General features: G+C 40.9%; 1 protein-coding gene across 9 annotated transcripts in view; it reads left to right on the top strand.

Annotated features, from left to right (window-relative positions):
• nrf1 (nuclear respiratory factor 1) overlaps window positions 1-25,945 on the top strand; it is a 76,437-nt gene that overhangs the window by 11,210 nt on the left and 39,282 nt on the right. For 3 of the 9 annotated variants that reach the window (XM_072562871.1, XM_072562870.1, XM_072562877.1), the window contains exons 2-9: window positions 963-1,200; window positions 4,816-4,930; window positions 5,559-5,648; window positions 7,153-7,279; window positions 9,889-10,029; window positions 17,628-17,786; window positions 19,376-19,561; window positions 24,002-24,103. In XM_072562871.1, the coding sequence (XP_072418972.1) occupies window positions 975-1,200; window positions 4,816-4,930; window positions 5,559-5,648; window positions 7,153-7,279; window positions 9,889-10,029; window positions 17,628-17,786; window positions 19,376-19,561; window positions 24,002-24,103 (1,146 nt within the window). In that variant the 5' untranslated portion in view covers window positions 963-974. The remainder of the gene's footprint in view (window positions 1-962; window positions 1,201-4,815; window positions 4,931-5,558; window positions 5,649-7,152; window positions 7,280-9,888; window positions 10,030-17,627; window positions 17,787-19,375; window positions 19,562-24,001; window positions 24,104-25,945) is intronic. The other 6 variants (XM_072562875.1, XM_072562878.1, XM_072562874.1 and 3 more) reach the window with 5 other exon arrangements.

Raw genomic sequence — 25,945 nt, 5'->3', positions numbered from 1 at the left:
AAAAAATTGTCTTGTACACACTTAAGAAATTCCTCTCCATCTAAACCTTTAACACTATGGCAGTCCCAGTCAATGTTTGGAAAGTTAAAATCCCCTACCATAACCACCCTATTATTCTTACAGATAGCTGAGATCTCCTTCCAAATTTGTTTCTCAATTTCCTGCTGACGATTAGGGGGTCTATAATACAATCCCAATAAGGTGATCATCTCTCTTATTTCTCAGTTCAACCCAAATAACTTCCTTGGATGTATTTCTAGAAATATCCTCCCTCAGCACAGCTGTAATGCTATCCCTTATCAAAAAAGCTACTCCCCCTCCTCTCTTGCCTCCCTTTCTGTCCTTCCTGTAGCATTTGTATCCTGGAACATTAAGCTGCCAGTCCTGCCCATCCCTAAGCCATGTTTCTAAAATTGCTATGATATCCCAATCCCATGTTCCTAACCATGCCCTGTGCTCGTCTGCCTTCCCTGTTAGGCCTCTTGCGTCGAAATAAATGCAGTTTAATTGATCAGTCCTCCCTTTTTCTCCGCTTTGTACCTGTCTGGCCTGTCTGTTTGACTGGCTTTTTTTCTCAACTGTACCAGTCTCAGATTGATCTCCTTCCTCATTATCTCCCTGGGTCCCACTCTACACTCTTTTCCCCCGCCCACCCCCCAAACTGGCAACTGACTAGTTTAAATCCTCTCAAGCAGCTCTAGCTAGCAGATCTCCCTGCCGGTACGTTCGTCCCCTTCGAATTCAGGTGTAATCTGTCCTTCCTGTACAGGTAACTTCTACCCTAGAAGAGATTCCAATGATCCAAAAATGTGAATCCTTCTCTCATGCACCAGCTCCATTATTCCACAGGCTATGTATAAGTTGATTCAAGCTCTTTTAGATTGCTTAGGTATTTTTTTGCCAAAATTGTCCTATTCTCATTGCTAACCTCTTTCTCCATCTCCTCTATTCCCTGCCTGCAGCAGTAAAGTTTGATGGAAGGACACGGAGCCAATCAAAACCACGAGCACATGACGACAATCGAGGCTCATGCTGTTGCCCAGCAAGTTCAGCAAGTGCATGTGGCCACATACACAGACCACGTGGTCCTGAGTGGAGAGGATGACTCCCCTTCATCTCCAGAGGAAACTTCCTTTGACGATTCTGACATCCTAAATTCAACCATCACAGATGAAGTCACAGCCCATCTTGCTGCAGCAGGTGAGACTTTGGACTGGGAGGATGGGGAAAATATGGAAACTCCATGTTTTGCCTTCTCTTCTGAGTCTAAACATTAAGACTCGATCCATTTCCAGTTGTTAAAATGTTATAGCCTTGCACCAAATGGCATACTTTCTTTTACCACTTTTACTATATTTTGTTAATAATCTACTCCACCAGTTGGGTGTCGTTTCACCCTCTGATACTTTTATCAATCAAGTCGCACTTTCACCTTAGTCAGATGGTTGTAGCTTCAAATCCCGCCAGAAATATGAGCCTATAATCCAAGCTGACATTTGCACTGTAGTACTGGCAGGGTGATGTGCTGTCAGTCATTTGAATCAAAGGACTGTCTGCCTTTTCAGGTGGACGTGTAGATCCCAAAGAGTTATTCTGAAGAATGGGGAAGTTTTCCCCTAGCGTCCTGAGCAATATTTACCCCTCAGTCATGACAGAATTAATTATCTGGTCATTTTTTCATTGGAAATTTGCTGTATTTAAACAGGCTGCTGTATTTAGTCAATTATAGAGGCAACTTCAGTGGTCATGAAGTGCTTTGGAAGGCTGGTCATGGCATTAATCAACTCTAGCCTCCCCACTACTCTTGACCCACTCCAGTTTGGTAAAACAATGTCTGCAGATGCTGGAAACCAGATTCTAGATTAGTGGTGCTGGAAGAGCACAGCAGTTCAGGCAGCATCCAAGGAGCTTTGATGCTGCCTGAACTGCTGTGCTCTTCCAGCACCACTAATCCAGAACCCACTCCATTTTGCCTATCGGACCAACAGATCCATGTCGGATGCCGTATCCCTTGCTGTTCACTCCCTAGAACACCTTGACACCAAGAACAGCTACGTAAGAATCCTACTTATTGACTACAGTTCAGCCTTCAACACTATTATCCCCTCGAGACTGATTACAAAACTTAATGATCTTCGACTAAGCCCCACTCTCTGCAACTGGATCCTCAGTTTCCTGACCCACAGGCCACAATCAGTGAAGATTGGGGACAATATTTCATCACCACTAACACTCAACATTGGAGCCCCCCTAGGGTGTGTACTCAGCCCCTTACTGTACTCACTGTATACCCATGACTGTGTCGCCAAAAACCAGACCAATGCTATTTACAGGTTCGCTGATGACACCACCATAGATGGTGACAAAACAGACTGCAGACGGGAGGTGGAAGACTTGGAAAAATGATGCAATAAGAACAACCAAGCTCTCAATGCCTGCAAAACCAAGGAACTCATTACTGACCTTCGGCATGATGTTACTCATGCCCCCCTACACATTAACAGCACGTAGGTGGAACGAGTGGAGAGTGTCAAGCTCCTGGGTGTGGGTCATCCACAACAAGCTTTCTTGGACTCTTCATGTAGACACACTGGTTACAAAGGCCCAACAGCATCTCTTCTTCCTCAGGCAGCTGAGGAAATTTGGCATGATGGCGAATATCCTTGCCAACATTTATAGGTGCGCTGTTGAGAGCATTCTGTCTGGATGTATCACTACCTGGTATGGCAACTGTACCATTCAAAATCGGAGACGGTTTCAGAGAATGGTGAACTTGGCCCGGACAATCACAAAGGCCAACCTCCCATCTGTAGAATCTATCTACCAGGCCCGCTGTCAAGGAACGGCTGTCAGTATTCTCAAAGATCCATCCCATTCGGGCAATGTTTTTCTACAACCTCTACCATCAGGGAGAAGGTACAGAAGCCTGAACACATGCACCAGCCGGTTTCAAAACAGTTTCTACCCTACTGTTGTTAGAATACTGAATGGACTCTCAAACTCTTAACATTCACCTTTTTGTTTTTGTTTTTGCCGCTGTTTACATATTATTATCTTTGCTACTTAACTCTGTGATCTGCCTGTATTGCTCACAAGACGAAGCTTTTCACTGTGCCTCGGTACACGTGACAATCAATTCAATTCAACTTTTAAAGAAAAGGCTACAAAGCTCTTCCTTCTCCAAAATGGCCGTTTATTGTTTGGTGCGTGGCCTGTACATGCTTTCTAGTTTCACAACTGAAAAATGGCCACTTGAATGAAGTACCAGAAAGGAACTTGCAAGGAATTATTGCAGGGCAGAAATTGCAGACAGAGAGACTGAATACAGTGCTGTGGACAGTAGATCCAGCAGAGGGTGCTGTACGTCAGAAAAACAAACTGGCTCTGTGTCTTGATGCAGCGAGACTGTATCTAACATACAAATTCATCATTATGTCATGTCAACTAGCTGACATCAAAAAGTAAGTCACAGATTCGAAGGAGCCACCAATAATTTTAAATTGCCTTTAAATTAATTTGGACTTTGTTTTTTATTTTCATTCTGGTTTCCCTCGTGCTGAAATTTGTGCCCTTTACCCAATTCCCAGCTAAAGGTGCTGTAACCGTTCTGTTTCTGTGGTTCATATATTCACTGGCCCCCACTCTTCTTGTTGTGACTCTGGGCCATGAGTGCGGGCATGGTTTATGACATGGGGAAAGAATCCAATCCTGTTCTTTACCTAATATTCATGCATAGCAATATTCAACAGATACTGATGGTAAGTGATGCACAATGAGTATTCTGGATGAAGACTTTTTGCACCAAACCCAAGGATGATATTGGTGGAAGATCCGAGTTTAGCCTTGGGATGCAGATTGTTCCATGTTGAACCCCCATACTTACCAACTGAGATATTAGGGCAACTTTTGTTTCATATTCTCCCATTTTTTAAACATGTTTTGATATTACCTGTATCTTATTTAATATTCTGCATTGTAAACATCTTGCATGCTTTTCTTTCCTTTAACAAAAAGCCGAGTCTTGGTGAGCTATAGAGACCAGCAAATTTCCAGGTTGAATTTCCATTCTGTACTGAGTTAGCCGTCTGCAGCCAAGCATAGACGGATACATGGAAAATATGTTGGAAAAATGGACCATTCAGCTCTTCAATGTCATGCCAGCTGAAAACATTATCCTGTCTAAACAGCCTAAGGATCTTGCAACTGAACAACTCTAAATGGAGTCCTGTACCCACTCCATCTTCTCTTCAAAGTCCCCCCCCCCCCGCCCAACCCCCACATTCTCACTGTCTCTCACGTACACGCACACGCAAACAGGATCTAGATTACCAAGGTTGTCCCCTATATTTCCTGTGTTACAATAGTGAATGCACTTCATTTGTAAAACTCCATGGGATGTTTCTGAGGTTGAGAGAAGTGTTGTATAAATGTTAAGACTTCCTTTGCTGCAATTTACTTGGGCTGAACAACACACTGTGCCCATCTTCACTGACAAAGCTCATTGTACTAGATAAGGGCATGTCTGATTTCACTTGAAAACTTTGGGGGTGGGGTAGAAGGTTAAATTGCTTAACCAAAACTAGGTAAAAATAGGGATTTGGAATTATTTTGTTCCATCTTTGTTGGAAATTGGGATTAGAATGATTTAATGGTTATTGATGCAGTCTTGATGGGTCCAATGGCCTTTTCCTTCCTCTATGACTATGGTCTAAGCTGGCATCTCTCATGTTTATGTTTTGGTTTTCATTGTTGACTGGTCCTGCCTTCCTTCCCTAAATGTGAATTCTCATTGACCTTTCACTACTCTGCTTTCAGGTCCAGTGGGAATGGCAGCAGCTGCTGCTGTGGCAACAGGAAAGAAACGGAAGCGACCTCATGCCTTTGAGTCCAATCCCTCAATACGCAAAAGGCAGCAGACACGTTTGCTACGGTGAGCCTGCACTCCCAGGCCAAGGAATCCTAGCCCTGAGCACCAATTTCCAATTAAAAGAAAACTGTATAGACAAAGGTCCAGTGTAAAGCAGAAAGAATGGAGGTTGTGTGTCATGGGGATTACTCAGGAGGAAAGATAAGAGAAAGGTGATCTTTTGAGATGAGAAAGAAGGTGGTTAAGTGAGGTAGGGGGTTAGATGGTAGTTAGGGTAAAGGTGGAATCACTTCAAAGACTAAAAGCTACTGAAGTAAATGTTATAGGTTAAGTGGGATTGGAGACTATTTCTAAACACACTTAAGAAAGTAGCCCCAGATAAACAAAGGAGCAGAAGTACACCAACCCCTTGAGCCTTTTTCATCGCTGAGCTTGTGCTGACATTGGAAATTAATGTAAAATAAATTTGAAACACATAATATTTAAAAAATCTTTAAAATACTTGAAATGTTCTGCCCTGCAAAGTAATAGCAGGAAAGGCACTGGGAATATTTAGATTGCAAAATGATGCCGTGATGGTAGAGTGCATGTAGACGTGATGTGTCTTGATTGGCCCAGTGACCTTTTCTTATATGATTGACTGATTGCTTTAAAAAAGAGCTGATGTAGAATTTCACTTTTTTTTTCAAAGCAGCCCCATTGGTGTAGTTAGTAAATACACTGCCCAGAGCCTGGCCGTGCACCGGGAAGACCCCTGCTTCAAATCCACGTCTGTAACTGAGTGAGTTGATCTTCTGAGGTTAAGTCACATTGTTAGAGTGGAGGGAGTTTCACTCTACATCTGTTGTTGAGCCTGGGAGTACTTAATACTGGAACCATGGACAGAAAAGTATTGCACTCTGTAGTACTGTCACTGAAGGCTGTAAATGAGCAAATGGCTGAGACTCCTGTACAGGTTTGTTATGACCTATCTCACTATTCACAGCTGGCAGTGGAGGAGAGCTGGTCTGTCTGTTGAGCTTTGTATCAATGGTTGATCAGTCTGCTGATTAATCTGCCCTGGTGTCATTTAAAATTTTTGTTATATATTTCAAGAATCTTCTAACTTTAGTTGCCACAGATTGAAGGAGATCTATTTATATGTACCAAAAGAGCTAATAGACAAACTACACAAAACAATGTTAGCTCTCAGTCATGTTTAGCTTTCCTCTGGAGGTCTGAATTTTATTTTCCAGACCGCTCCCTGTGCCAGTTGTTTGTGTGTTTTCCACCTGTGGTGCATAATTTAAATCATTTTTTGTTTGTAACACTTTTATTTGATCCATTTTTTTTCATACATCAAACATTGTTGAGTGCCAGTAGGCTATGGCCATGGGTCTGTCAGATTAGCATGCATCGCCTTCTCCCCACAACCAGGGTCATGATCAGAAGCCACAGCCTTGGTTATTCCTCCTACCCCAAAGTCTTTGGACAATGAGCTCAAGTATAGCAGCCCATCAGAGCTCTGGCAGAGATCAGCCAACTTGACACAGACTGTGGATCAAACCCAGGACTTTCCTGACTTTCATGGCTGAGTACAGCAAAGGGCAGTACATTTATTAACAAAGCCATTGGAAGGGTCCCATGTTAAAGGAGCAGGGCACAGAGAACCCTAATTCTACATCTACTTCCTGCTACACCAAAGTTGGAGAGTTTTGCATCATGTATGAGGCTTGATTGAAAACTCAATCTTCCCTTCAACCAAAGTTGCTTCTGTATTAAAGGATACAAGTTTTTACAGGATGCAGATATTATGCAGTGCAAACTAACTGAGATTGTTGGTCTTGCTGAACCAGTAGAACCTGTTATATAGTCCAAAATTCAGACCTATTAAAATTTTCCTTTTTCTGCCTGTATCCTGTCACTAAAACCTACTGGGTGTAAGAAAACTTCCATTGAGCATTTGTGGAGTAAATTAGTCTTAAACTTTAAAAAAAAAGTTTACTTTTGCTGTTGTACTTTGGGTAGCTAGAGAGTGGAGCTGAACCTTTTCTGACCCATTTTGCATTTTGACAATGTGCTGTGGGCATGCTGGGATTAAGGAGTTGAGGATCACAATTATGACACTTCTGGACTGTCAAAAATAATCAGGATTAGGCCACTACTGGGCAATAGGAAATCTCTGTCTTTCATTCTAATATGTCTGTTGTACTGTCAGTATCCAAAGTGAAACTGGCATTGGGTATTTTGTCGTGAAAAGAGGCTTTCATAATCTCATCAGAGTTTATCTATCCTCTCTCCCACAGGAAACTCCGGGCTACACTGGATGAGTACACAACTAGAGTTGGCCAACAGGCAATTGTGCTGTGCATCTCACCCTCCAAACCAAACCCCATTTTTAAAGTGTTTGGAGCTGCTCCTCTTGAGAATGTGGTAAGTTGTGAAGGATGTGTGTTTTTTTTTTGGTGCCACTACTCATTTTAGACTTTCTAGCAAAACAGCAGGATTCACAACCAGAGGGCCAGTGATTTGGTTGCAAATTGCTGGGTTTTGTATGAGGCTGCATTGCTGTGAGATCTGCATTCTGCCAATCCTACTCTGTGTTGATAGAACACACTGATGTCACCACACCTGTGGCTATCTCTAACTAGTATTCGGTGTTGCCAGGCTTCCCTCACAGGACACGTTGTAAGTGATAAAGGATATTTTCTGCATTCCCATGACCACCCAGGTGACCATCCTGTATCTCTTTGCACTTCAAGTAACTTTTATAGGAGCCTCAAAGCCACCTTCTTATACGTTTGGTATAAGGTTGGCAATGGATGAGTGACAGGAGAATATGTAATTATCTGCTTTTCTGTTTGCCAACATTCCCCTGAATGTGTTGCTGGGGATACGTTTCTAAGGGTCAAGTGTTACACAGCTGCACATTTGTGATCCATGTTAGAACATGTGTGTTAGCATCACAACATACCTTGTTTCTCCCCCACCATCCAAAACATTTGTTCTCCAATCTACTTTCTCCTCTGCCATCACCTCCGAGAGGGATGCTAATGCTTTTGTAATACTCTGTGGAGCAACTCCATTCTGTCTCTGAAATAAACAACTTGAAGGGCCGCTCAGAAAAGATGTGAAACGCTTCATGTTTCAAAACATTGTTTTTTAAACTTTGAGCTGACTGCTTTATACCCTCTTCCCATCTGCCATCGGGACAAGTTATTGTTACCTCTGAATAAATCCAGGGGACAGGGTTGAATTTCGATTGAAAAACCATTTAGTAATCGGGGGCCCAGTTTTGAATGTCAGGGCTGGATGCTGAGTGAGGGATGGATGATGCGCCCCAGGCTGTTTTGCTGTGGGGGATGGGGGTTATTCCCTGTTGAGGGATTGCATTACAATGCATTTCAGGAAAACAGTGCAAGGTGCTGTTGGTCATGAGTAGGATTGTATTGGCAAATGAGCAGGAAGATGTGAATTTACTTATTAAGGTTTTCCCCTGGGGAGCTGAAGCCAGCATCTGCTTTCTAAAGAGAAAACACACCTGGCTTTGCTATTAATTGGGGTGTGGTGAAGGTTAGTGCTTGGGCTGCAACAAAACTTGGAATCAATGGCTATTTTATCCAATATATCAAATACAGATTATTTTCTTTCTTTCCTCATAATAAATGTAAATTTCTGCAGTTGCTCACCATCCAGCAGCCTGCCGTTCAAGTACAGCTTCTGCTGAGAAGTCCGCTCAGTCCCATATCTTTTGTTTTTCCTCCCATCTATCAATGATCACAAAGCTTCCTGGAACCTTCCAGTTTTGTGTAATATAGTATTGTTACATTATGTTTACTTTAATGTTTTTAAACATTGTCTTCCTTTACTGAGAGGGTGTGTTGGGTGGTGGTGCATTTTCATTTTGTTCACGGGATGTGGTCATTGCTGACTGGCCCGGCATTTATTGCCTATTCCTAATTGCCCAGAGCCCGTTAAGAGTCAACCACCTTGCTTTGATCTGGAATCTCATGTAGGCCTGACCAGGTAAAGATGGCAGATTTCTTTTCCTAAAGGACCCCCCCCCCCCAAGTGAAACAAAGTGTTTTTATGACAATCGACGGTGGTCACCATCAGAACAGATCTGTATTCCAGATTTTATTGAATTCAGAATTTACCAGCTGCCATTTTGGGATTTGAACCCATGTCCTCCTCAACCTAGGGTTCTGGATTGCTAGTCATAGAGTCATACAACACAGAAACAAACCTTTCAGTCCAACCAGTCCATGCTGAACATAATCCCAAATTAAACTAGTCCCACCTGCCTGTTCCTGGCCCATATCCTTCCAAACCTTTCCTATTTGTTACTTACCCAAATAGCTTTTAAATTGTATAATTGTGCCCAAAGCCACCACTTCTTCAGGAAGTTCACTTCACATGTGAACCACCCTCTGTGTTTAAAAAGAAAAGCCCTTCTTGTCTTTTTCGAGCCCCCTAGTCTTGAAATTTCCTGTCCTAGGGACATTACCACTATAAATTCCTTGTGACCCAAGACTGAGGATTCTGTTTGGAGTCCCTTTAAAACTGGCTTCGTCTACCATACAGCGAAGGAAATATATCACCTGTTTTCTGACCCCATCATGGTGGCAGTACCAGAATTGAAAGCTAAACGCATTTTGGCATGTGTGACAATTGGCTGCGTGTAAGCAATAGATCATCAACCTGCGTAATTCCATTAATGTGCAAATAGTGGGAAGAAGGTAAGAGAGCTGCGTGACCATCCCTCCTTGGAGATATTTGTCCTTCAAACACTGACGTGGCTTTTCACTACTCTGGTAATTGCTGTCCTTTGGGTTTGGTCCAATTCCTGGTTGCCTGTGCTGGTTAGTAACCTCCCTGTCCTCCCTCGTCATCTTTTCTCTGAATCACAGCAGCAGATGCGACCATGTTTTGCTAACACAGCTCATTGCTGTGGAGCACCTGCAGCAGGCTGTTGCCTAGCATCTGTTCCCTCAGTTGCCACCCGGCAGATTGTTTACCCAAAACTTCTGGCTTTCCCACAGGTACGCAAGTATAAAAGCATGATCCTGGAAGACCTGGAGTCAGCACTGGCAGAGCATGCTCCCACTCCTCAGGAGATTAATTCTGACCTTCCACCACTGACAATTGATGGAATCCCAGTCTCTGTGGATAAAATGACACAGGTGAGCTAAGCCTGTTTTGCGTTGACAAGACATTTTGGGATTAAGAGGAGGAAGTAGAGCAGAGGTTTCTGAAAAATGCAACACATATCCTGAGGAGAGGCTGACCTGTTCTTTTCCACCCACTGCCCTTCTCTTCTGCTGTTCATCTAACTCCACCTGCTCTCTCCCACACATTCCTTCTTCTGAAAGTGTCAATTAATATTGTTTTCAGCAGCCTTAGTTATCTCTCCTTCCAAATTACTTTTTCTTCAACCAAGGTTTTGAAAGTCACTTTAACATTCCCTTTAAGCTATGAGATCAGTCAGAACCGACAGATGATTAAACATGAGGACTTTTTGGTTTATAAGTCTCACTACAGTTGGACAATTCGGGTCCAAGAATACACCAGGATATGAGTGCATGATTTGTGCTGCAGCTCGAAGGAAGCATTGCGTTGTTGGAGGTTTTATCCTGTGCACAAAGCATTTAGTCCAAGCCCTATATGCTGCCTCCTTTGATTCTAGTCAACATTATAGAATCCAAGGAATTCACCCACTATTCTGGCTAACAGACCTCCTTCAATCAATACCACAAAACAAAGCAAATTAACAGCACCACTGATTAAACACAACATCATCTACAACAAAGCCTGCTTGATTGGCATCCTATCCACTACTTTGTGTGTTATATAAGATGCATTCCAGCAATTCATCAAGCATCTTTTAACAGTCATTTCCAAACTCTTGGCCTATTCCACTGAGAAGGACATAGGCAGCAGATCCATGGGAACATGCCCACCTGCAAATTGTTCTCTTATCCATACATCATCCTGGCTTGGAATGTAATGACATTCCTTCAGAATTGCTGGATCAAAATCCTGGAACTCCTTAGCAGCACAGTGGGTGCTGGTGATGCCCACATCCTACAAAAGAGTTTTTTTAATAAGTTGAGCTTCTTTCTGTGTAGAGGAAAATAGAATTATAGATTTCATTTTATTCATTAATGGAATGTGGGTGTTTCTGGCTTGGCCAACAATTATTGTCCATTCCTAATTGCCCAGAAGTAGTTAAGAGTCAGCAATATTGCTGTGGGTCTGGACTCACATGTAGGTCAAACATTTAGGGGTGGCAGATTTCTGTCCCTGAAGATATTAATGAACCATGGTCTTCACAACAATCAACAGTAGTTACTTAACATGTTTAAGATATATTGACATTTTGTTGAATTCATATTTCACCACCTGTGGTCATGGGATTGAAACCCGTTAATTTGGGGTTCTGAATAATTACTTCAGTAACATTATGACTATGCTACAGTCTTTCCCATTACAGAAAAAGAGGCCATCATGTTTAGATATTTTCTCTTATCAACTTGTTCAGAAATATTATCACACAGCTCTAGAGCAGGTGGAACTTGAACTCAGGCCTTCTGTCCCACAGATAGGTTCTTCTACACAGTGGTAGAATCCCTATCGTGTTTAAAGCTTCTATTTGGTAGAGCTATTCAATAAGAAACACCATTCTGCTTTTCCCTTCTTTTTCCTTTAAGTATTTGTCCAATTCCCTTCCAAAAGCTATTGGTTTTCACGGCCCCTTCAGGCAGTGTATTCCAAAAATAATTTATATTTTCAGAGCATGTTTGATGTTGTAAAATATTCCATGATACTTCATAGGAGTTTCATCAAAAAACATTCCTCACCAACTTGAGAAAGCCAACGGGCAATAACCTCATCAAAGAAGTAGAATTCAAAAAGTGTCAAGAATGCACAGTCTAAAGAGATTAAGGAAAAATAAAAGTAGGTACAAAAGCAGTAGGCTCAGGTCCATTGGTCAGCCAAAAGGTTTGTATGGACTTGGGAAATATCTTTACATTACAACTTGTTGTGAGATTTTATTTTGTCCATGTTTGGAGTGGGTGATCACACAGCATGTGGATCGAGCCTTGAGGGAATTTGAGTTAAGAAACTGGACTGACAAGAGGTTCAATTGTTTTATGCTAAGTTAAGGTTATGTGACTAGGAAATGCAAATTAATAGTGAAAATGTTGATGAACTGTGTGTCTGTTCAATCTGATTCTGTGGAGTGATGATGGATAGCTCACTGAAACCATAAGCACATTGTGTGACAGTAGTAGAGGAAGCAAACTAAATCTTAAGGTTTCTAGTTGGAGTGGCCGAACACAATTTCAGGAAGTAATCAGGATCTTGTGCAACTTACTGATCAACGACTCGATAAATCCTTCATGGTACTTATCTTGCCACCATCAAAAACTTCCTCAAAGACTTCCAATTCGACAGAGTCTTCAATTGCCTTTTTGAACTCTCATGTTCATTGTACTTGCAAAGCCCAAAAGGTGAAACCAAACAGATGCTGAATAACTCCATTCCTGGCCTGGGTTTGGTGAGGGTGTGGAGAAGTGTCTTCGAGTACCAATCTTGATCACTCACTATTCAACAAAAGGGACCGTAGCAACAGGGATATAAAGTTGTCTGAGTACTAGGAAGCAGTAGTGGACAACAGTAGATTTTTGGATTGGAAGAAATTATACACTGAGGTTCCCCAGAGCTTAGTGCAAAGGCCATTGCTTTCTTGACCAGTATTAATGACCTACACTTGAGAGTACAGGCACAATTTAAAAAATTTGCAGATAACACCGATCTTGGGCATATTGTGAAAAGTGAAAGGGGTAGTGATTAACTTCAAGAGCACATAGCTAGACAGCTGGAAAGGGTGGATACTTGACAACTCCTTGTAAGTGGCAGGACAATTTGAGAAATTACTTAAAAAGGCATACAGGGTTATAAATAAGGGCATAGAATATACAAACAAGGAATTCATTGTGAAACTTTATAAAACATTGGTCAGGCCTCAATTGGAATCCAATTCTGGGCACTGAACTTTAGGTAAGATGTGAAGACTATCGAGGGTGCAGAAAAGATTAAAGAGAATTACTTCAGGGATTAGAGTCTTAATTACGTCAATAGTTTGGGGAAGCTGGGGCCCTTCTCAGAGAAGGTTTTGAGGATATTTGATAGAAGTGCTCAAAATCACAAAGGGTTTAGTCAGAGCAGATAGAGAGAAACTCTTCTCTTTGGCAGATGATTCATGAGCCAGAGAATACTATTTTGAAATAATTGGCGAAACCAACTGTGATATGAAAGACATTTTTGTAACGAGTGATTGGGATCTGAAATGCATGCTTTGATAGCCTGGTTGGTTAACTTCACAACTGTCACCATAAGGAGTCAACATCTTAAAGATATGGGGGGATGTTCATAACTGTAAGGTTGATCCTGTACAAGTACAAGTGAATGCTTTCAAGTGCATTAGGAGAAAGAACACATTGTTTGGATAAGGCAGAAAAAATTAGGGTCAAGAGTGTAGTGCTGGAAAAGCACAGTGGGTCAGGCAGAATCCAAGGAGCATGAAAATCAGCGTTTTGGGCAAAAGCCCTTCATCAGGAATCATCAGCCCTCCTGATGATACTCTTGATTCTAATCTCCAGCTGTTACTGCCTCCCTTTCCTCTTACGTGCAATAAATAACTAGTGCCAAGTGCAAAGGGATTTATTGATGTATCTGAAGCATTGAAAGCTCTCACCGAGGCTAGATTCATTGGGCAGTTGATAGCTTCTTCAGTTGAATTGTGCTGAAACACAAAAAAAACACACATTCACCTATTAATTAAGCTGAGGTGTCTTGTGGGAAATGAACTTGTTGCTGGTTGTCTTTAGGTGGCACTTGTGGGCAGGTGTGCTTGGTGCACGTGTCATTCCTAATTTCAGTAGTTCCTTGTGTCTAACAAATGCCAGCAGCATAATTCTGTGTGTTTTATTTTCCTTGTTACTGAGCAGGCCAGGTGAGACGGTTGCTGTGAGCTTCTAATTAGTATGTTGGGCTGAGCCAGGTATGATGCTGCTCTTCACTGATTGTGTCCCTGTGGATTATATAAAAGGACCCTCCTAACGAGAGCTTCAAGCTGCTGCAGCCCCTGTACACTTCCAATGCTATAATTAAAGCCATCTGGAAACTAGCCAAAGGATCCTGGGAACAGTTAAGAGGAGGAGTTAGTTTCAGTAACCTGCCTTACAGGGTTTTTTCAAACTAATTCACCATTAGCAATTGAGGCCTGTTCATTCCCAGAAGTAACCATTTTGTGCTAAACAACTCTATTGAGCTAGATTCAAATACAAGTTATTCTCTGCCTCCCTATGCCTGTCTGTATGTGAGTAAATTGGTCTGCATTTTAGCACATCTATGAAGCATCTCAGTGTGCTTCACGTACAGTACATGACTTTGAAATGCGGAGATAATGTAAGAGCTGTGGATGCTGGCTATTTGAAACAAAAACGGAAAATGCTGGAGAAACTCAACAGGTTTGGCAGCATTTGTAGAGACAGAAAAACAGTGTCAACATTTTGAGTCCAGTGACTCTTCAAAATGTTACAGATTTTCCAGCACTTTGTTTTTGTTTGAAATGCTGAGACTTGTATACCATTAGCAAATGCAGTAGCTGTCTTTTACACAATTGAAGCTAAGTGTCTGATATATTAAAAAAAGTAAAAAAAAACACCAGCTCAGGATTGAAAAAGTCAGTTGCAGCAAAGCTGCACTATTTCACCGAAGAGTCACTTATCCCCTTTGTCTTGATGATATACCAAGTAGGTCTTGTTATTTGTAAGGCAGTAAAAGAGCTAGAATGCACATTTTTGACTGGGGGATTCTTAATGGCAGAGAAGGAGCTGACATAATATAAGAAATGGTATGGTTATGATAGGTTTATGCAAATTCTGTTTTCTCTAGGATTTAGAAAATTAAAGAGGTGATCTGATCGAAGTCTTCGTGATTTTAATAGAAAATGACAAAGTAGATAAAGATATTCTGTTTCCATTGATTGGGGATTCTAGAAATAGGGAGCATAATCTGAGAATTAGGGCTAGACCATTCAGGAGGGATGTTAGGAAGCACTTTTACACATAAAGGGTGGTAAAGATTTGGAATTCTCTTCCACAAATGGCTGTGAATGTTAGATGAACTGTTAATTTTAAATTTGAGATTTTTTGTTAAGCAAAGTTATTAAAGGATATGAGTAAAAGGTAAGTACTTAGAGTTAGGTCACATCAGAGATGATCTCATTGAATGGTGGAACAAACTGGTGGGGGCTGAATGGCCTATTCCTGTTTGTACATTCCTATGAAATTGATACTACAGTGTTCTCACTGGTTTTACCTTTTTCGTGTTTTTCTTGAGTTGTGGATGATGTTAAAAAGGCTACATTTATGTAGAGCTAATGAAAGAGCTTTGATGGTCAATATTTGAAACAAAAACAGAAAATGCTGGTGAAACTTAGCAGACCTGGCAACACTTGTAAGAGGGAGATGGATGTTACTCTGTTTGCTTTGAGTGATTACTTTTAAACAAATGAGTGGCATTGTGAGAGTCAATCACGCAGATCAGATAGATAAGCGTGACGTTTCCCTTCACTGATGCCAGGTCACTTTGGGAAAAATTGTACATCAGCCAATATACTAAGGCTGGTTCTGAACCTAGATTTGGCAATGTAGTACTTTTCTAGTCTCTGTGTCATGGCTATTAACTGAAGAAACCTGGAGAACCTCCGGGAATCTCAAGTTTATTCTTAAAAATCTGCATTCCTTCGGCTTCTCTTTCAGTTCCTCTCTAAAAGTTGATATTTCCCCCCCCCCCCCCATTGGGTGTTTTGCAGCTTGCAACAAAAATGGTCAGATCCATTCTGAACCCATAATGTCAGACATTTACCATTGTTTAGTTACCACAAAATGGTTTCCACTGTCTAAATGTTGGTGTGCATTTTATATGATGTATATAAATATAGAATTTCTAACTACTTGACTGGATAATTACCTTTCAGGTTTGTGAGAAATACCTAGTCTGGGGTTTTTGCCGCTGAACCTGACATAATGCAATGAAAGCCCCAGAATGCTGATTGTACACTGAATTAAAAGATAACAACAGCTAAAGGGGGTTTAAAAAAAAAGCCTTCTGGTCTTTATTTTAAGGTAGAGTAAGCTGATGCAAGTTAATAGCTGGGGCCTTGTGGAAGGCCTGTTGTTAATCTCGTCAAATTCAACCCTTTACATTTCCGTAGAGGGCAAGCCTGGAATTAAGACTGCAGTCGTGCTATATTTGATAGTCTGAATCAGACAGAGGCAGGGTTTGTTGAAATAGAAGAGAACCTGTTCCCAGTAATTGTCCATTGATCACCAAGTGGAAGTGTTTTTGTATGGATGTTAAGTAAGGTCAGGGTCCGGTTTCACCATGATATCTCCCTTTTTGCAATCTCCTACAAGTCTACATTTTCCTGCCTACACTTACAGTATATGTTCACCTGAACGTAATATTTGTGAAAGGTATCAGATGGTGAGATGTATCATTGACCTACTCCGAATCAAGATCTTTTAAACAGGCACACACAGTATAAGGGTTTAACCTGTGACTTTTCAGGTGAGTCATCAAGGGTATTCCAAATAGTACATTCTATTGCATTACCTAATCTTCAAAAGAGAGCTCTGTTAATAACATGCAGATTATAAGCAACCAGGCCAATTTTTTTTTCACCTCCTCTAAATATTTGTCATTCTTAGCAAACACATCACAGAAAGATCGCATAATTACAGCACCAAGAGACAAAGGGGAAGAAAATTGAAAGGAGGACTATGGGACACAAGGTTTTAGTTCCTTAGCAGAAATGGAAACTGAGTGTTTGGACAATTAATCTGTTTGGATTACCAAATCAAATTCGGTTGGTGTTTCACTGTGGTCTGAATATAATTCATCTGTAACAATCACTGGATCAGGCACAATGGCAAAAATGCTGCCAGTGCTGGAATAAAAGCAGACAATATCTGTGAAGAGAGAAGCAATTGACATTTCAAGACAAAGATCTTTCATCAAAACTGAGAAAGGTAAAAGTACTTTAACCAGAATGGTAGCTTTACTGAAAGAGAAACAAAGGGGATGATCAGTGATAAGATTGAAAATAGGACAGATTTAAATGAGTTTGTAGTGCAGGGCCAAAGGCAGTGATTGTGCAATAAATAAAGAAATAAAAGGTGCATCCAGAGGAGGTATGAATGATAGAATAATGAATGTTATTAATGGAGGCAACCATTTTTTTAAGACATCATTTTGGATGAGAATATTACATTTAGGTTAGTGTGATCTAATCTGTCATCATAAATAAAGCATTATTCATTTCACAAAAAAAACCCGAAAGAATTGCAGATGCTGAAAATCTGAAGCAAAACAGAAATTTCTGGAGAAACTCAACACGTCTGGCGAGGAAGCAGCATTGAAATTTTGGATCTAGTGAGTCCTCTTCTGAACTGCTGAAGAAGGATCACTGAATCTGAAACATCAAGTCTCTAAGTGCTGCCAAATATGCTGATTAATCATATCACATCTACAGTTAGAATATATATACTAATACTGACATCTTTTACTGGTGCACCAAACAAATTCATGGCTGATAGAATATAATACAGAAGGTTGCATGGTTTCCACATCTTGCTTAACCTTTAATCTCAGATACTTTTATCCAGGGATCTAACTGACCATTCTTCTCCGTCTTTGCTCCTTCCAGGCTCAGCTCCGTGCTTTTATTCCGGAGATGCTGAAGTATTCAACAGGGAGAGGGAAACCTGGTTGGGGTAAGGAGAGCTGCCGCCCTGTGTGGTGGCCTGAGGACATTCCATGGGCCAATGTTCGCAGTGATGTGCGGTCAGAGGAACAGAAACAGCGCGTGAGTAGCTCTCTATAGAAGCACTGAAGGGACCTGATTATGTTTGCCAGTGGGAACTTTTGACCTGAAACAGACTGTGGCAGATTGTCAGGTGATAATGAACAGCCAAAGTTTACAATTCTGCAGTAACTGTTTATGATATAGTTTTTGCATCATTGTGAATCATTGTAGCCCACGTGTTGCATTTCAGGATTGAGCATTTGGTAGCAAGGAGTAGTGACAGCTTGGTGAAAATATTTTATACGCGGCTCCTAAATCTATTTGCAATCTACTTCAAAACTGCAAAATATTTAAATATTCCAGAGTTTTGAATATTTATGGGGGGAGCAGAGCAGAATTGTTTGCATACCTTTATTGAAGGAATTCTATTAAGTAGATTGCATAGACTTCACGTTGTCTGCAAAAGAAGAAGCTCCAGAATAACATTTTCTCTTCCTCCCAGGCTGATAATATAAATTCCCCATGAATAATTGGGGAAGGATTTCACTACTTGTATTCATCCATTGTTAGATAATGATAATAATAAACCCGAAGTGCAGAAAAACGTGGGCTACATTCAGGCTCAAATTGTTAAATAAGAAACATTCATAACACACGAGTGTCATGCAATCTCTGTCTCTGACAAGGGAGAGTCTAAATTTTGCCCTTTGCTGTTCAACTCCATTACCATCACTGAACACCCCACCAGAAATTCCTTCCGGTTGCCATTAACCAGGAACCTAAATGGACCAGCTGGTCAGAGGCAAGAGTTGGACTTTTGTACCTCCAAGTTACTGATGAGAGACTTTTTCACTGTTAGATAGCCACCAATAAATTCAATATAGAATTCAAGAGAAAAAATCTTTTCTGAATGAGATCTCCCAAATTATTTACAGTCCGACATAGACACCTGGAACATCAAATTCATTCCAGAGTCTATGGTCCACACAAGCCTCTCTTCCACCCCTCTTCATGTAACCCTGTCATAAACGTATCCAATTTCTCATGAAAGTACTTGCAATGTGTGGTAGTGAGTTCCACATTGTGATCACTCCAGACACTTAAGTTTCCCCTTAATTGTTTCTGTTTCTCATGGCCATCTTAACCTATACCATTGTCTTCAGTAATTGTGTATTTGTACTCCAAAATGCTTTTAATCATCAACTCCATTTAGACACTTACTTTTGAAAGAATAAAGCCTCTTCATTCTTTCTATCCAATGCATTGCTTCAACTTTGTCTATATTGAAGTTCATTTGCTAATTATGTGTTAAGATAAAGAACGTACCACCATAAGGTGTAGTTAATGCAGTTCTATTGATGCATTTAAGAGACAGCTTGGTAAGTATGAGGGAGACAGGAGTACACAGTCACGCTGATAGAGTTAGATGAAGAATAATGAGAGGAAGCTTGTGTGGGTCATAAACACTAGTATAGTTGGGCCAAATATGTCATACTATATATTCTGTGTGGATTAGTCTGCTTCAGGTTGCTGTCTAATGACGTCTGCTGTAAAGTGTTAATGTCTTTTAGATGGAGAAAGACAAGTGCAGCAAATTTGAGATATTATTTTACATGACAATATTTGAAAGGTGTATTTTCCTCCTGTAGGTTTCCTGGACACAGGCACTGAGGACAATTGTTAAGAACTGTTACAAACAGCATGGCAGAGAAGACCTACTGTATGCTTTTGAAGATCAGCAGTCACAGCCACAGACTCACATCGCCCATCTTGTCCCTTCTCAGACAGTGGTTCAGACAATCAGTAATCCCGATGGCACAGTCTCCCTCATACAGGTGATTTCAGAGATTTTTGTTTCCAAACACATCTTTCTCAATTCTTTTCTTAATTTGCTTGATACCCTGTCCATGATCATTCCACACATCACTCTTAAATCCTTATCTTGCTATGTTGTGATTATCTCCTGTGCTGGCCCCTGTGCAATTTGTTCAAATCACTCCAAGTCTCATCTCTCCATATCTCTGTAAACACCCCTCTCCCTTCAATCTTAGAAAAACTCTATACCTCTCTAAGTCTACTTTCCATTTTCAACATCTTATTGCCAGATCCTTCATCCTAACATGCCTTCAGTGATCTCACCCTTACAAATTGAAATCCCTTCTCTTAAAACCACTCCATCTCTCTCTCTCTCTCTCTCTCTCTCTCTCTCTCTGTCTCTCTCCCACCCTCACCCCAGCTCTCCCTCTTCCTTTTGTTCTAAGCCATGACTATGTTGCTAACACTTTCATCTCTCTGAGTCACAAAGTGCTGGATTTATGTATCACTCCACAACTCTGCTACAATAGTCAAGGCTGACAGAACAGTGAAGTACTGACGGAATGGTGTTGGGGGTGCTGTCTTTCAGATGAGGCGTTAAATTCAGGTCACATAGTGAATGTAAAAGATCCCATGGCACTATTTGAAAAATCAAGTGAGGAGTTTTTGCTGGTGTCCTCACTAATGTATATCCCTCAATCTACATCACCAGAATAGATTATCTCGTTGTAATCTCATTGCTGTTTGTCAGAACTTTCCATGCACAAATTGACTGCTGCATTGCCAACCTTACAACAGTTATCTACATTTCAAACGTATTTCATTGGCTGCAAAGTGTTTTGAAATTTCTGGTGAATGTGGAAATCACTTTATAAATGGATGTATTTCTCTCTTTAAATTCCACCCATTTAACAGATCTTTCAGTCTTCTGGCCTAGTTGCTTCTCATTTGACTCAGTCAGTATACATCTGATATTTGCAAGTTCCCTTTCAAGATCCACACCAACCTGATGTGGAGCTATATGGTCACTAGCTCAAAATCCTGACCTCTCCCTAACAGCACTGACTGTATGCATCTCACAGACTCCAGCATTTCAAGAAGGCAGCACACCATCACCTTCTCTTGAGCAGAGATGGCAATAAATGAATTTTAAAAATGCTAATGTGAAGCGCCTTGGGATGTTTTACTTTAAGGGTGCTATATCAATGCCGGTTGTTGTCTTGAAGAACTCACTTTTATATTTTTTGTAAATAATGGTTGACTAATATTTCAGGGCTGTGTTGCAAAATAAGAAATGATAGATTAGCTGTTGTGGGAGAGGAAGTGAGATCAACTAGGGTTTGGATCAGCAGTTGGTATACTCTGAATCATCCCCTATGATTTAGTTTGAACTAGCTTCAGGTGCATGTCTGATACTCCCAGGGAAAGTATACTATCTAAACATTGCCTTGCCTTTCGTTTTTTTTTGTACCGTTCACTTGCAGGCAGTGAATTTTAGGATGCAGTTTTGCAGACCTTACTCAAGCGGCCATTTCCTCATGTGTGAGTCATTTCCTGAAGGTCAACATACCATATTTGACCTAAATATGTTAGTCATGGCTCAGTGGTACTACCTGAGTCAGAAGTTGTATGTTCAAACCCCACTCCATATGGCCATAAGAAATAGGAGCAGGAGTAGGCCAAATGGCTCCCAAGCCTGCTCTGCCATTCAGTAGAATCATGGCTGATTTCACATTCCTCAAGTCCAATTTCTAGCCTTTTCCCCATGACCCTTGATTCCCCAAACTGATCAAGAATCTATCTCCGTCTCAATACGCAAGGGCTCTGCCTCACAGTTCTCTGTGGCGAGGAGTTCCAAAAACTCAACTCTCTGAGAGAAGAAATTCCTCCTTACCTAAGTCTTCAATTGTTGCCTGTTTATCCTGAGAAAATGCCCTCTGGTTCTAGACTCTCCCATAAGGGGAAACATCCTTTAAACATTTACATTGTCAAGCCCCTTAAGAATCTTGTACGTTTCAATGGCATCACCTCTCATTCTTCTGAACTGCAGTGAGTAGAATCCTAATCTGCTGGTCTTTGGTCATAAAACAGTCCCTCCATATTGGGGGTTATCCAACTGAACCTTCTCTGAAATGCCTCCAATGAAATAGAGACCTTGGAGTGCAGGTTCATAGTTCCTTGAAGGTGGAGTCACAGGTAGACAGCATGGTGAAGAAGGCGAATGGTACACTTAGTCAGTGCATTAAATATAGGAGTTGGGACATCATGCTGCAGCTGTGCAGGGCATTGGTTAGGCCACTTTTGGAATACTGTGTACAATTCTGGTCTCCCTGCTGTAGGAAAGATGTTGTTAAACTTGAAAGGGTGTTGGGTGGTTGGGGGATTTGAGCTACAGGGAGAGGCTGTGTAGGCTGGAGCTATTTTCTTTGTAGCATTGAAGGCTAAGGGGTGACTTTTATAGAGGCTTATAAAATCATGAGGGGCATGGATAGGATGAATAGCCAAGGGATTTTTCCCAGTGTGGAATGTCCAAATCTAGGGGCATAAGTTTAAAGTGAGAGGGGTAAGATATAAAAGGGACCTAAGGGGCAACTTCTTCATGCAGAATGTGGTGTATATATGGAATAAGCTGCCAGAGGAAGTGGTGGAGGTTGGTACAATTCGAACATTTAAAGGCCATCTGGATGTGTACATGAATAGGAATTAGATGGATATGGGCCAAATGCTGGCAAATGGGACTAGTTTAATTTCGGATATCTGGTTGGCAGGGGTCTGTTTTTGTGCTGTAGAACTCTATCTTCTTAAATAAGGGAACCAAAATTGCTCTCTACTCCAGATGTGGACTCACCAGCACCTTGTACATTTGCAATAAGACTTCCCTATTCTTATACTCCAACCTCCTTGAAATAAGCATTATCATTCCATTAGCCTCCCTGATTACCTGCTATACCTGTGTGCTAGCTTAGTGTCTTGTGTACAAGTACCCCCAAGTCTCTTTGTGTTACAGTTTTCTGCAGTTTTTCTCAATTAAAATAATGTTCTGTGCTTTCTCTTCTGCCAAATGGACCACTGCACATTTTCCCACATTATACACTGCTTGCTAACTTTTTGCCCACTTACTTAATCTCTCAATAGCTCTCCGTAAACTGTTTGGTATCTCTTGTAACTTGCCTTTCCAGCTAATTTTGTGTCATCTGCAAATTTGGATACAGTACTTTTGCTTACTTTCGCCAAGTCATTTGTATATATACACTGTATATAGTAAACAGTTGCAGTCTCAGCACTGACTCCTGTGGAAACCCACTGGGTACAGGTTGCAAGCCTGAAAATGAGCCCCCTTATCCCCAACTTGCTGCCCATTAGGCAATTCTCTATCTATGCCAATATATTACTTCCAACACCATGGGCTCTTACCTTGTAATTTATCCTTCTTGAATACCACACATCTACTGGATTCCCTCTATGCATTCTGATTCAATAGTCAGACACAATTTCCCTTTCAGAAGCCGTGTTGACTACTTGATTAGATTATGATTTTCCAAATGCACTGCTATTACTTCTTTAATAATTGATTCCAACAATAGATGTTCGGTGAATCTGTTTACAGTTACCCACTTTTTGCCTCCCTCCCTCTTTGAATGGCAGTGTCTAATTGGTAGTTTCCCAATCCTCCAGTGCTTCTGCAGTGTCCAAGGATTTTTCTGTACTTCTCCTGAGACTTCAACCTGTAATTCAGGCTGACATTGGAGTGGAGAGCTTAAGGAGGTGCTACATTGTTGGAGATACCATATCTCTCATACCAAGTTAAACTGCAGCCCTATGTGTCTTTGCAAGCAAAGGAAAATTCTTCGCAGCATGATGTGAATAAGAATCCTCATCTTGGCCAATAGCTATCCTTCAACGGGCATCTAGGAGAGATGGCCTGGCCATTTATCTCATTGCTTTTAGTGGCTTTTAAATTAGCTGTCATCTTTTCTATATTATAACATTGACTGCACTTCGTAACATACTTTACCTTAGAAAATCTCAAGTTTTTTTTTTACAATAAATAATGATTGAAAATCTTTATTTCTATTATTCTTTCCATTATAGAAGACATCATGCTTGACCCTGACCCTGTACTTGCCTGGCATCCCCTCACATTCATTTCCAGTGGGGAGAAATCGTAGGCTATTTATCATGAGCCTTATCCTATTTCCAAGCGGAGACACCAATTAAGTAAAAAATCTTTCACATCCCCACCCAGTTCAGACCAAAGATGGGAACTTGAACCTTTTTGGTCTAAACCACTACTCATCAGAGCACACTATCTATTTAATCAGTAAACCATCAGGCGGAGCTATGACCCTGAATATTTTGTTTTTATACAAAGGATAATTTTGGGACAGAGCTGAGTGAGTAATGAAGGTGCCCTGCTGCAGATTAAAGCGCTGTTCTTTCATGTCTGCCCTTGTTTGCAGGTTGGCACGGGTGCAACAGTTGCGACTCTGGCAGATGCGTCTGAACTCCCAGGAACGGTAACTGTTGCTCAGGTGAATTACTCCACTGTTCAGGACGGAGAGGTGAGGGCAGCAGTCACACGTACATTCATGGAGGTGGGGACTCTATCCTAACTCCCACTGAGCATGACTCAGCACTGGCATCCAATCACAACATCAGGTAGCAATAGTCTGGATGATCCTTTCCACCTGGTTGAAAGAAGAGGTTATGAAGCAAGAAGATGGGGCGGGTTATGGGAAGGCGTGGCATAGGAAGCAAATCTATTCAGTCTCGCGAACCTGTTCTGCTTTATACTTTGATTCTATTAACCTTTGATCTATGTCCGTTAATCCCTTCATCCAACAAGAAACAATAGATTTCACAGCCTTCTGCGTGAGGCAACGTGCTTCCTGATTTCTCTTACTGCTAGGCCTATCTCAATGTTAAGATGCTTCCTCTTTTCTTGATGCTCTAACAGAGAAAACAGTTTTACAGTACCCACTCTACCAATTTTTTTTAATCATTGTAAATGTCTTAATTAGACCCTGCCTTAGCCTTCTAAACTCCAGGGAAGATAACCAAAGTTTATTTAACTTGGCTCCATAATGTAATCCTGTATGATTTAAGCTGTGGTGTCAATGTTGACTAACTGTACCCACACCATGCAGATGTACCTTTTCAGAGTTGGGTGCCCAATCTGCATTTTGTTCTCCAGCTTAGATAGGTCTCTGTGCAATTGGATTTTCACTTCATCAACTTTGTGTGACAATGCTCTTGAGATAAAGTTCAGCAATCCATTTGCCTTTTACTTACTTTTTGTACCTGCGCATTTGTATTCCATGATTTATGTCTATGGACAGCTAAATCATTTTACCTCTCCACAACTCCCTGTCTCACAGTATTAGAGACACTGAGGAAATAATCAATTAAAATGTCTTCTTTTAGGAAAATACCAAAGTGACCTAGTTTATAAACTAATTGACAACAAATTAAAATGCACCAACATAACACATTTTCTTGATCTGCCTGTATTAAAAATTTAATTTACCTTAGAATGTTAATCTCAATAGTTTTGTGATATTTGGTAGTGGGTTAATCATAAGTTCTTTCATTTGCAATGTTTGAAAAGGCAGATCATATGGTTGTCCTTGTGTGCTGTTTGCGCTTTACTCCCTTGGTGTATGGCTTGAGCTGTCCATAGAACAGATCACATGCTTACACTATGCATCACTTGGTCCTTTTATTGGGCAGTTTTGAGAGTCACTTTGCATATTTAGTGGGCTGCATGTCACTTTGTGAATTTGATAATCATGTTTTTGCTGTGGCATTTCTGAACCATTGACATATTACACTGAGAGCAGTAATATTTCACCAATTGGAAAACGGTTGAATTTTGAGAGTTTCTTCTCATACTGTGATATAAGGAAGAGCCTTGGACACTTCTTCTACTTCTCATCTTAATGGAAATGTAGGAAGACATTCTTTTTACAACCATTACCCCACCAGCCTCCACAAATCTTACTGAAGCAGTGGAGGCCAAATTTAGTGAATGCTGTGGTATGTTTAGCCTTTGACACAATTTTTAACTCTTTGTAGATGTAGACCTATGCCCGTTAGTTTGTATGGAGATTGAAAAGTTAGGAAGCAGGCAAGTGATACTTAGATGATGATACCAGGTTTGAGGGAATAGTTGGATGAAACCTAGAGATTAAAGCACACAAAAGATGACTGATGAAATTAACAAGTTCTGCAAAGCAATAACATAATTCTTGACTGCAATATAGGAGGCTGTCAGTAGCATGTTTAAAGCTTAGATAAGGAGAAAAACAAGATGCCAGGGAGAGAAGGTGACTTTGACAGTCTATGAAAATTACAACTCTATCCAGGAGGGGAGCTAATGGAGAATTATGTATAAGAGGAGAATT

The sequence above is a fragment of the Chiloscyllium punctatum genome, chromosome 44 (assembly GCF_047496795.1).
Source record: "Chiloscyllium punctatum isolate Juve2018m chromosome 44, sChiPun1.3, whole genome shotgun sequence".
Taxonomy (NCBI): Eukaryota; Metazoa; Chordata; class Chondrichthyes; order Orectolobiformes; family Hemiscylliidae; genus Chiloscyllium; species Chiloscyllium punctatum.
The sequence above is the reverse complement of the archived record's forward strand: the minus strand, read 5'-3'. Positions and strand labels throughout refer to the sequence as shown.